Source organism: Chelon labrosus, assembly GCF_963514085.1.
Source record: "Chelon labrosus genome assembly, chromosome: 23".
NCBI lineage: Eukaryota > Metazoa > Chordata > Actinopteri > Mugiliformes > Mugilidae > Chelon > Chelon labrosus.
In genome coordinates, this window is record NC_140356.1 from 12,353,457 (window position 1) to 12,365,983 (window position 12,527).

The 12,527-nt window shown below is 40.1% G+C and overlaps 1 protein-coding gene across 1 annotated transcript in view; it reads right to left on the reverse strand.

The window, feature by feature from the left end:
• cacna2d4a (calcium channel, voltage-dependent, alpha 2/delta subunit 4a) overlaps positions 1–12,527 on the reverse strand; it is a 77,320-nt gene that overhangs the window by 52,065 nt on the left and 12,728 nt on the right. Inside the window, exons 14-27 of the mRNA XM_084573241.1 lie at positions 11,449–11,466; positions 10,977–11,054; positions 10,512–10,592; positions 10,278–10,352; positions 10,068–10,154; positions 9,895–9,966; positions 9,644–9,705; positions 9,493–9,560; positions 9,361–9,406; positions 9,155–9,252; positions 8,813–8,906; positions 8,525–8,617; positions 7,935–8,062; positions 6,145–6,213 (exon numbers count right to left, since the gene is read on the reverse strand). Coding sequence (XP_084429367.1) covers positions 6,145–6,213; positions 7,935–8,062; positions 8,525–8,617; positions 8,813–8,906; positions 9,155–9,252; positions 9,361–9,406; positions 9,493–9,560; positions 9,644–9,705; positions 9,895–9,966; positions 10,068–10,154; positions 10,278–10,352; positions 10,512–10,592; positions 10,977–11,054; positions 11,449–11,466 — 1,069 coding nt within the window. The remainder of the gene's footprint in view (positions 1–6,144; positions 6,214–7,934; positions 8,063–8,524; positions 8,618–8,812; positions 8,907–9,154; positions 9,253–9,360; positions 9,407–9,492; positions 9,561–9,643; positions 9,706–9,894; positions 9,967–10,067; positions 10,155–10,277; positions 10,353–10,511; positions 10,593–10,976; positions 11,055–11,448; positions 11,467–12,527) is intronic.

Consider the following 12,527-nt stretch of genomic DNA (forward strand, 5'->3'; position numbering starts at 1 on the left):
TTGGAATAAATCCAACACAAAACCAGTTTGGATTGAGAAACTGATCAAACCACTGATCGCCAGACGTTTCTACTTCCTGACTTGGAACGAGGAAGTCTCCCCAATCTTGGACCAGATGCCACTTTTTCTCTGGACCTTCCATCTGCGTCCAACATGGGAGCTCTGCATGAGAATCTGCAACGGATCTTGTCACTCAGCTCCCTGGGGAACAAATCCACTTAACTGGAATCCAAATTTGCTGTATTTGTCTTCTGCAGAATACAGACCTTGCTCATTTGATGCTTGTAAACGATCAGCGCCTCTTACCGTGGTTAAAAAAAAAAAAACAAAAAAACAATCACAGACATATTTTCTGGTGTTACTCGGACTATGCTTCCAGATCAGAAAAGGTTTAAAACCAATTACTAGGATCTGAAGGACCACAGACTTTGCTTTACAGCTGATATTGTTTGCTCCGAACGCATTTTCAGAGTCATTTCACCCCTCAAGAGGTGAATGTTTGCTACTATGGCACGAAAAAACTATCTCAGAGAACCCTGTCTCCTGGTAAGGACTACAAAAAAAATCATCTAAGGACTACAAACTTCAGACTCCTGCACTTTATTTACCCAATCAGATCCCCTGTGGCCTCTCTCTCTCTCTCTCTCTCCCTCCTCCCCTACCTTCTCTTCATTTCTAAGCTGGACGATTTGCCCAGAGGGATTATAAAGAAAGAAGGATTAAACTAAAAAGCTGCTATCCCCCCCCCCTTCCTTCTCATCTCTGTATCTCTCTATCCATCTCTCCATCCAGTGCTATTTGTGGAAAGTTCTTATCAGACACCTTCACCTTCATCCTTTCTTTTAATCCATCCTTTCAGTTTTTCTTGAACGGTCAGCAATATGCAATGGAAGGTGTGTCGCCACAACATGAATATATTTTTTCCACCGCCAAAGAGTCCTTCTGTTAAAAAGCATTCACCCAAAAAAAAAGTTAGCTTGCTTTGCCTTGTGTAGTCTTTTCATTGACACCCTTATTTAAGCCCACCTAAACATTTTATAGTCAAACTAAACGGCGTCCATTGCATATTGTCCACCCCGTACACTAAAACAATTGCTCCCTTTCGATTTCTGATTGGCTTGAAATACCTATATTAATAGTGTGTTATCTTATACCTGGGTATGATGCAGATAAGTATAATTATAGTAGTCTTCTATGGTGTGTTGGCCCAGCAATCCCAAAAATGTTTTCTCGATGTATCCGTTTTATGGTTTTCACGTGTCAACTCATGATGTATGTCTTTTGTTGTGGCTCCTGTGTTCTGTTTTAGGTTTTAAGATCTCAGTAATGATTATCTGTTGTGTCCATTTATTTGTGTTCAATAGCTAATAGTAAAGTTTCCATACGATGCATAGAAAGAGTTTGGACAGAGTGTTTTGAAAGCTGCCTAATCTCTGAAACTCAAGAGGGTCGCTTTGTAGATTTAGCCAACCTGTAGTGTACATTAGCATTTACGGAGGCCTATGCTGCCTCTCGTGTCGCTGTCCAGATGTGAGATAGAACATCTGTGTCTTTAAGATGTTGGGTTAAGGTGTGGCTTAGAGATAGCAGCTAACCAAGCACAATGAAAGACCAGATAAATATAATGGTTTAATGACAAATATGTCAAAGTTAATGTTCTCAGAGAACCAAGTATTGACGTTTCAGTTTTATGAATACCCTTACCTCTACATACTTACTGTACATGTAGCTGTACATTTCATTCTACTTCTTGATACTACTGCACTTGTAATTTATCCCATGAACGATCAGGATTCACAAAGGCTGAATAATGGACCATGAGGGTAACTCATCTTCCTGTCAGGAATTGGTCAAGCCTGCAATGTGACTTAGGTCACTAATGTAAAGATGGTCTCTGGTTGGGCAATATGCTCTCACTGGACCGAATTCTCATTGATTGGACAATCGTCGTGTGTTACTTTCATAAGGAGAAAAGTGTTACATCAGTAGCCGGCCATGATTGGTCCATTATCCCTGGAGCAATGCTCTACACGTGAAAATGGACGTATCAGTGGAAACTGGTAGGTCTGATTCACTGCTGTTAACATTTACTGAACGTTTATTGAGAGTTGCTACCAAATAATTGACACGGTATCGAAGAAGTTATTGGCGTGGCCAAAAAAAGTGTGAACTTTTCAGACAGCTGTGCGTCGGGATGAAGATGCCAGCTGGACAGGTGCAGATGTGCAGGCTGGTCAGCTCCGACTGAGTTATCATTCACGATAAAAATAATTAGGTTAAAATTATGCTTCAAATACCGTCTTTTTATGTTTATTTCATCATTAATTTAAGATAATAAGGCTTCCAGGTACAGTCACTGCACTGCTGCCAAGAGATGCAGTGCAGATTTTAGCCACAAAAAAAAAAAATTGGCTGAAGAGGAGGTATAATAGGCTATAGCCATAGTCATTTTCATATCACCTTCATAAAATTGATTTAAACAAGTACAACACAGCGTTGAACTTCAGAGACTCCGAGGCAGCAACTGATAGAAAAACAACAGCTAAACTCTGTCTATGGATCTAGAAACACTGTCCTCTCACCCCCTTGGTCTGCAGGTCTTGTGTTATTGATAGCTAAGTATCTTAGCTAGCTGAATCCTGTTCCTATAGCCTGTGTGTGTGTGTGTGTGCGTGTGTGTGCAAACGAATAATAAATTATAGTTTGTTACGTAAAAACCGGAGCAGCCATTATGACTGAGGGCCTCTACGGCTACACTGGCCAGAAATCTATGGTGTGTTGTGTTATTATGATGACGATGATGATATGACGACGGTGATGAAGCATTTCCTGGTCAATATGCATTGATTTAAATAAAATAAAATTAAAAAACGTATCACACTTATGTCAATTTTACATCCAGACCAGTGGCATGGCTTGAAAGACTACTACTTACTGCACTGGTTCAAAATAACTGATGACTACGTAACAAAAGGTTCGACAGTTGTAGGTAAAAAATAACGTTTTGGGTCATTATCATCTAAAATGGAAGAAAGGAAATGACTTGAGGTGAAGAAAAATATTATTTTGGGTGAGAGAGGAAGTCAAGAGGAGAAATAAATACAGTGTTAAATGAGAGCAGAAATCAGAAATGATAACTGCTCCTCTTTATACTTTGCCTTATCTCATTTTTTTCCCGTCCTTTACCCGCTATCTCCTCTCACCTTTCTCCCATCTTCTTTCTCCTTCCCTTCCCCCTCGCTTATCTTGTCTCAATTTATCTTTCTGTCGCCTCTTCTCCCATCATCTTTTCAGTCTTTTTCGGCCTCTCTTTTCTCTCATCGCTGCTCTCTTTATCCTCTACGCTCTGTCTGGTCTATTGTGTCTTATTTCACCTTTTCAACTGCCCCCACTCCCCCCTTTTCTCCCTCATTTTTATCCTTACTCCTGCCTTTCGCCTCCTCCTCCCACTCCATGTCAAATATCTCCCCTCTGCCCTTTTTTTTTTTTTTTTTTTTAATTTAACTACTTATTGCTATTTCTTCCTCCTGCTCTCAGTCTGCCTCTCTGTCAGCGCATTAGGTTTATTTACATACAGCCTTGTCACTTCTGTCGCAGAGATATACTAATCCATCCCTGAGCCCTGGGACAGCGTAAACACTGTGACTCTTTTGTAGTCATCATCTAGAGGCTAATTTTGGTTCAGCCTCTGAAATACCAAACCTTTCGACTTCATCAAAAGGGGGGAGAAATTAAATCCCTACCAAATCAGCATGAAAGCTCAGACACTGGTGGAAAACTGACCACACATTCTTTTCAGACAAACACTGCCATCCAGTGGCCATTAGTAGAATAACAACCATCATAGCCATGTAATATTAAATATTAGCTGAATTCAGGAGGATTAGAAAGATAAAATTCATAAATTAATCCACAAACAAGATAATATGTGCGCAGACCTGCACCTGAATCTGAGGGAACTCCACTATTTCTATTGTGGCACATCTTACAGAGCAGTTTGACAGTGTTCTCATTGTGTTTTCATGTGCCACACAAGCTACAAGAGTCATCCCAACATCCTAACTTGTATGTGTGGCATTCTTTTACCAGGCAGCTTTTAAATATTTCAAGTCACTTGACAAGAGGGCAACGTACAGCAGCGAGTAACACAGGAAATGAGAGGAAGCACGAGAAAGAATGACATGACAGGGAGAGAGGAGAGTAACAAGGGGAAGAGATAGGTACAGAGAGAGAAAGAAAAATATGAGGGGAAGAGAAGGGAGAAAAGTCTGACGTCTTAGGAAGTGTGACGACAAGAAAATGTATGTGCGGGTTTAAATAATTTCAATGAAACACCTTCTTCTTCTGTTATACAGCAGCGAGGAGAACAAACTAGTACAATTAGTCCAAAAACTGTGCTGTACTGTTCTCAGGATAAATCTTCTTTTACATAATAATAGATTAGATAATAGATTTAGTGAGATGAACCACAGAAAAAAGGAGTAACAGTGAAAATTAGGAGACCGAAATGCCTATTTTCAAATCTCTCTCCCACTCTCTGGTTTCCCACTTCCGAATATAACACGATTTTCACACCTGAGATCATTTCTACGAAAGCTGTGAAAAACAGATAAGCGCGTGTGCTCTGTGCGACTCCGTTGAAGTGTGCGCGGAGTGTTTTGTTCGCAGCATAATAAGACGCTCACTCACACGTGATCAGATCATGCAACTCCAGAGAGTGTTGTCTAGCTCAGATAATTATGAGTGATGAGTGTGTCAGTCGCAGATGGGCTTACCGGGACAAACACACACAAACACACACACACATCAGGAAGCAGCAAAACAAAACTAGATACTCCGAGTTACAAGACAAAATGTTTTTGAGGAAAATGCACCATGAAGGATGAGCACATGGAGTTCTAGCTCCCTAAACGCTTTCCTTATGTAATCATCTGAGACATCTTTAAGACGAAGGAATCACGTGGATCATTATAAAAGGTGCAAACGCTCCAAACGGACTTGTCTAAGAACATTTGAACACACCGCAAAAACGACAGCAAACAGACAGCTGCCGCATTTTCAGATCAGCCACAACATTAAAACCACTGACAGGGGATCACCTTGTGACAATACAATGTTCTGCTGGGAAACTTTTGGACCTGGCATTCATGTAGTACCCACCTAAACCAGACCAGGTACCCCCACCCCATAGCAATGACACTCCTTGTCCACATCCCCAGCAGGATGCAGCCTGACACAGGCACACACACAAAAACGGGTTAGGAACAACTCAAAAAACAAGTCGCACAAGGTGTGCGACTTTGGTGTCCAAATTCACTAGATCCCAAACTAATCAAGTATCTGTGGGATGATCCACAGAGGCCCCTCCACTCAAACCATAGGACCCAAAGGCCCTACACTAATGACACTGCTTTGCCAGACACCACAGGACACCCTCAGAAGGCCCATGTCCATGTTCTCTGATGAGGCACAACTGTTTTGGAGGCACAAGGGAGACCTGATCGGTGTATGTTCTGTGCCGAGGTGAAAGGAGGTAAATCCTCATACCAGCAGGTGGCAGTAGCTAGAAAGACCTACAAACCGTTGTACAGAGCTGGCCTCTCCTGAATCATGTTGATCAGCTGGTCTACAGTTTATTCATTGTAGATGATCGTGCTGTTGTGAAAACATTTGTGTATCTGAATGTTCAGATCAGATAATGATTAAAAGCAAGAAGAGACCTCTGTGTGTCCTTTGAACTTCATCCTTTTCATCACGTCTTGTGCACCAGTTTGCACACTCTACAGCCAATTCAACATGCTGAGTCGACAGAAAAGCCGTCTAGTGACAACATGGCGCAAAAACTCTGTTCACAGACACCCACTGGCCTGGTGCGTCATGGCCTGGAGGGGCTAGAGTCTAATCTAGAGCACATCCAACAAGCATGGCAATGACAAATAAGCACATTTATCACCAAAATGATAGAATCAGCAAGTTTAAATATCACAAACAAATCGGGACAGTAGATTTTACAGCAGGGGGTGGGAGCAGAATGTGCTTTATATGTGCAGGGAATTGCTCTTTGCAAAAGAGTTGCAAACTTTGGAGGGAGTGAAAAAGGTGGAAGAAAGACAGAGTGTGTGTAAACAAAAGCTGGCGTCCTACCTCCAGCGATGGCAGTTTTCTTTCCCACGGTCACGGTGACGGCAGTGGTAGAAATCACAATCCTCCCCGCTGTCAGAACAACACGTGCACAGTTAGCAAGAAACCTACAGCAGTTTATAAACACATGCATAACGAAAAGGAAAATGTGTGCATGCATTCCGCCGTGCACGAGTGCTGTACACGCATGCAGAGTAAATAAAAAGGAAAACGCTCTCACATGCTTAATATATCTTTTGCAAGTGTGTGAACGCTCGCAGCGATAGTGACAGCAGCTGAAGCGTCAGTTCATATGTGCCAGGACGTGTTTGAAAATATGTGGATGGCAGATTGACTTGGACTGGGGAGGTAGCATGTAAAACAAATTCTAGCGCGCCTCTTCTTCGTGTCTGTTCGCAGCCTTTCGTGCCAGCAGATGCCAACTGTCATCGAGCCGCTGATCCCAGCCAGATTAACATTTTCAGCGTTACGTAACAGAGATTACGAGACCTAATCGAATAATACATTCATAAAAGCAGGAGGAGAGTGTGTCTATTATATGTTTCCATGCCTTCTATTATCTACTCCACTCGGAAAACATCAAAGACAATCATGCATTTAGAAAAATCTGATGTTTTAACACGATGAGATGGGGAAAAAAATGACAAAATATGATGTTGGCTCAGACCAGAAAGCTTTCTGACTTGCTAAGAGAGGAGAGGAGGTTCCCATATTTTAAGTGCATGCTCATGCAGTGGAGAAAAGAGAGAAGAAGAAAGACAGAGTAGATAGAAGAAAAAAACTAAACTTAATAAGGATGAATTAAAAATAGGAGGCATGCCAAGTATCAGTAACTGTGTTCCTCTACCCTCCTCCTCATCCTCCTCCTCATCATCATCATCATCCGCCTCCCTCCGTTTTCTCCCTCCCTCCTCCGCTTGGTGTTCCACCTCTTCTGCCCTCAAGGTGGCACTATAGTCCGCCTCATAGTCCCTGAATATATCTGAAAATAACACACTAGATTCACCGTAACCCTAATACACACAGGGGACTATTTAGTGTTTAAAAGTGAAAGTTGAAGATGGCGGTGATAAACCATCACCTTAGTGTTGAAGATTCAAACCTTTCACTTTGTCAATGAATATATGAGATACTTAATTTAAAAATTTGTGTCAAAAAATGTCTATTTTATATAACATATAAATTGTAGTATGTGAGGAAATAGATGTATACACAAAACTTGCATTCTCTCATAAGGAAAGGCAGCGTTATCAGCCTCACATACATCTAAATCTACTAGCATAGCGAAGATTAAACTCAGTCCGAAGCACTTAAGCTTAAAGCCCTTTAAAAATCCACTTTATTACAATAGAACTAAATAAAAAAAATACTAAATCCAGAGGAAGAGAATAAAAATACATTGCTTTTCTTCCATTTCTCGACTGGAATCAAAGATGAGAGTTAGTATGATGTGATGACAAACACGATGGCAGTTAAAATTAACGTAACCGATGACTACTGTTCAAACACCACAACGAAATTAGTTGAGTAACTGCACAGAATAAAGTCTGAACCGAAACTTTCAGGCCATTTTGACTCGTCACGCCCGTGTCAGAATCATGTTGATGCTGCCACGGCACATACTGTAAATATAAAACTGAAATAAGCAGTCGTAGCCTGCTGACTGTAGAGAAGTAAGCCTGCCACTGAGAGATTCTTGACCGCTACACACTGCTGAGAAAATTGGTAATAAAAAAAGCACACAGGGTGTTTACTGTGTGTCTGCGTGGGCTAAGTAATGGTATGTCCTCTACCTCTAGTCTCCTGTCTGGGCATGTAGTACAGAAACTGTCCAGCTGGGTACTCGGATGCTCTGCGGTACCACAGTGGGAAATGGTCCAGTGTGAACATATTCTCCTTGTCTGAGGAGGTCAGGAAAGACCTGGGGAGAGACAAAAATAAGCTTAGAGAGCATCCTATTACTTGAATGATAAGAAGGAAAAAACCCTTAGAGTTGTGAGATAAAAATTAAAAAGGAAGATTAACATTTTGTTCATTAACAATAGCTAATTTATTGAAAGCTGTGATTTACTAAGAGAAACTCTAGTCAGTTTAGGTTTATATATATTATCCTCCTAGTGTTCAAATATTACTTACAGGCAGAGGGGGAGATTAAATTAAAATGGCACAGCAGAGAAAACCATTTCTTATATCAAATGGGATCTGATTTTGGAGATACTGTATTGGGATGACATTTAGACGACCACCGGAGGGCGTAATGTCACTTTAAACTCAGTTCTTTAATCTCCATCCCTCTGAATTCAACTATTTCCCCATCTCCGTGTTATTTTTTAGCACTACTAGTTTGGTGGGACAATATTTAATATATAAAATTATTACTCACTTGGCAACTCTTTTCTCAATACCAGTATACCTCTGGAACCTCAACAAGCCTGAGCGGGTCCCCAAGAAAGCCGTTTCTACCCCCTCGTCCACACTGAGAGCACAAAAGAGAGAGAGGAAAAAGGTGAGCATTAGTAAAAAATAAAGTCGTGCAACTTGTCTCAAAGGATGGACAAAAAGGGTAAACGTGAGGTATAGAAGCTTAACCGTCTGGTTATGACCTTCCTGTTTTACTTCTGCAAAAAGTTCACCCACACACACACAGTTTCAGGTCTAGCTCAATATTCACCCAGATGAGTTGAGCATGAGGGCGGTCCAGTAAGCTTCCATAGGAGCCGTGACCACAGCATCAAATAGAGTTTGTTGCAGCAACTGCCCATCGCCTGAAAAAGCAGAGAGGGGAAAAATTAAATACAAATCTAATGGAAAAAGCACAAAAGGCCCTTTCTAGAGCCACGGTTTAGTTTGTCCATTCTGGGCTCCGTAGATAAGGACCTGCTCCCTCTGTAGATATGCAGGGCTCGATTTGTAGTTACGGGGCTAAACTTGAGAAGAAGCAAAATTACATTTAAGTTTAGAATTTACTAACTCCACCAAAAACATGCTTAGAGTCTCAGAAGTCTCAACTTACACTCCAGATGTGGTTCTTTGCCTGTGAGGTATAGTATCACAGCCTCCAGCTGGCTCAGCTTGCGATGTGCTGGGTCAATGTCTGTCTCACAGTAGGTCCTACGAGCACACGCAGACAGATCAACAAATTAATGAACAAAAATGCCCTCATCATGGATATTTGTGCAGATCTAACACCATCATCTGTACCCTGCAAGCTAAACTCACCAGTCGCTGGGTATGGTCAGATCTGGAGCCAGCAAGTCGTGGAGACCTGAGGAAAACCAAGGCATGAGCGAGTACGAGTGAGAAAGGCAGACATAAATACAGATAAACTGAGGCAGATGGAAAAACACTTACCCTCCTCTACAGAAACATTTCCTGTGAAGATGTACTGTCCATATCCTCTGCTTAAAACTATACCAAGACTGACAAGAGAAGAGAGGACATTATTTTACATCCTATTACGTTATTTATTAAAGACGTCACACTGAATGCAATCAGAACAAACCTGAATGGTGTCTCGCTGATGACAGTGTAGAAGTAGTCATTCTTCAAGAACATCACTCTCGTCTGAGAAACACAGACAGAGACTTAGCCGACATAAGTGACAGTGAACAAACAGAGAAAGACAGGAGTCTCGTACTGAAGTGAAATATAAAGCTGCGAATGAAACGTGTCACCTCAAAAAGACAGTAAAAACTAAAGAAAAGAGAAAAGGAAATCACTGCTTCCGTACCGCACACAGACAAAAGTACTCACTCCTTTATCCACTGAGGTTCTCACATCTAAAGACAGCGTTCCAGTTTCTCCTTTAACCATGGCTGTCCTCAGCTAAAACACAGACATCATCCACACGTGTTTAGTTTCATTAGATCTCACTGTAGATCACTGACAAACAGCAAAAACAGTTGACAAGAAGAAGCGTTTCTCACCATTTCCTCAGTGTCCTCCCACTCCACCTCTGCCAGATCAACGCTGTTGTAGTTGGGTTTAGGCTTCAGTTTCTTGCCCTCTTTATACTGTTGCATACAAAGTCACAAACAAAGGATCACATTTTTTTTATATACAACCATAAAGCAGAGGCTAAAAACTAAGAACAATTTAATTATTTAATAAGAAGTACAGCAGATCTTAGTCTGTACCAGAGGCCGTAGGTCAGGATGAGACAGGATGTACCCATTGTTGGTAATGAGGTAGGCGTAACCATGGATACCCAGCTGAAAAGACAAAGGCACATCAGGATGCATTCACATATATTACAGTACATTGCAGAGTTCTGAAATAATGCTGATAGTTAACATTAAATCACGTAATAATGAAGAATTTAAGGCATGGTGTGTTTCAATGGTGCTTTATTTGACATGTTTTGTTTTTACCTTGTATCTCGGAGCTAATCTCATCAGCTCTCTTAAGGCCACATCAGTTCCTACCACTCCCAGCAGAATCCCATGAGACAACTACGGGAAAGTCATGGCAGGTTTTTACAATTAAAACACATGCATACTGTAAAAAATACAAAAACATCCCCAAGTAAAAGACAAGTTTAATGGCTGAAGTATTAAAAATGTGCAAAAGCATCTGACTGTCTATTGTCAGTTTAAGTGAAGTCCACAACAAAATCTCTAAAGACTGCATGGCTGAGATGCACAGCAGTTCTCTCGTCTATGATTGCAGAACATGTGCTGGTAGGTAAGTAGTTGAGAAGCAGCCATTTAGTGTTTTATAGTCGAGTAATAAAGCCTTAAAACCCCATGTAGCAATGACAACACAACTGTCAAAATTATGCCAAAGTCTTTAGTTAAAGGATAAGCTAAGAGATGTGGGGCATTCAGAATACTTACAGTCTCCTGCTTCTTGCTGAACACTGGCATGGCTACTGAGGTCATCAGGAGGAGGCTCTGTGCCTGAGTGTTGAACAGCTAAAACATAACCAAAATACACTTTAATTTCACTCGTCTGCTAAAAAGCTAAATTAGCTAGCTAACTTTAAATTAAACATGACTTCAGCAGTGTTTACCCATGGGGGAAAAAATAAGGAAGTGATTTGGAGATGATATTTCAGAAGAAAAAAACTAAATACCGTCTATGCTACAATAGCTAGCTACTGAGAAGTTGAGCTAACTTTAGCATTAGCAGATATTAGCAGGACTAGCATTATGCTAACAAGAAACAACCAAACGCCACTAAAACCTGTCGGCTGGTGGTGTCTATAAAACAAAGCTAAGCAAGACTACACACACTATATTCTAGGTTATATGTGGCTAATGTACAGTTTAGCTAAGTAAAGTTAAAGCCCCAAGTATGGACCATTACCTCTGCTGTATTTGGGAGCTGAAGATGGTGATGAAGAGGAGGGAAAACAACAAACATGAAATGATATGTACAGATGAAAATATACTGAAATGAAAGGTGGAGAAATGGTAGGCAGAGGCAAGGCAGTAAAACTGAAAAATAAATATTCGGTGCAGAAAATGTGTTTGTCAGATCCTCCAGTATCATTAAGCCAAGTACCAAATAGCTGTCTAGAAAGTTCTCTAACTAAGTACTTTAGGTTAGTAAGTAAGTAAATGCACTTAAGTAATAGAATACTATCTTTTAATAAAATATTAAATAATAAAGTTGTATTTTCTAAGTAACTTGTCCCACATATTTTGCTAAATTTGCTTATTTTTATGTGGCTGTGTAATTGTTGAACAGCACCAAAAAAATATAAAAAAAAAATAAATGTACGGACTGATTAATTTAAAAAAAAAGAAACATAAACTCAGTAAATTCAGAAGTTGACATTTCTCTTTTTACTTTGTGATTTGTTTTAATTCGACAATTTATTAAGTTTCTGTTTTGTCTATTTTCTTTGTATTTATCTTGTATTTATCTTACAATCTTATTTATGCCTGTCTTTTCCTTTTACATTTATTCATACATTTCTGGTTCATTAATCATTTTTTAATAGATGTTTTTAACAGAAGTGTTTCAAAGGGTAAATAATACTGTACATAAAAAAGGAGATTATAATAAATAAATACGGAAGCAAATTAAAAATGAAATATCAGTTTATGTCACAAATAAAATGGTTTATATTAAATACTGCTATTTTTTTTGCTCATTTATTTGCATTTATTCATACAGTAAATTATTTAAATTTTTTTGATAATGACAGTTGTAGTGGTGATGAAGTGGTTTCTGCAGTGTGTAGGCTGCTGCGCTGTCTTGAATTTCTTTGCTAGTGCATTACTGTTTGATAACTGTGTGGTTGCTATTTTGATTTGGGCGCTTGCAAAGACAATTTAGGGTCTTTCAGATGCTTTGGATAGAGGTTTTTGCACGTTTCTGCATCACACAGAGAAGCCCTCAGACGACACACTGTCATGTAGATGCCATTTGGACATTTA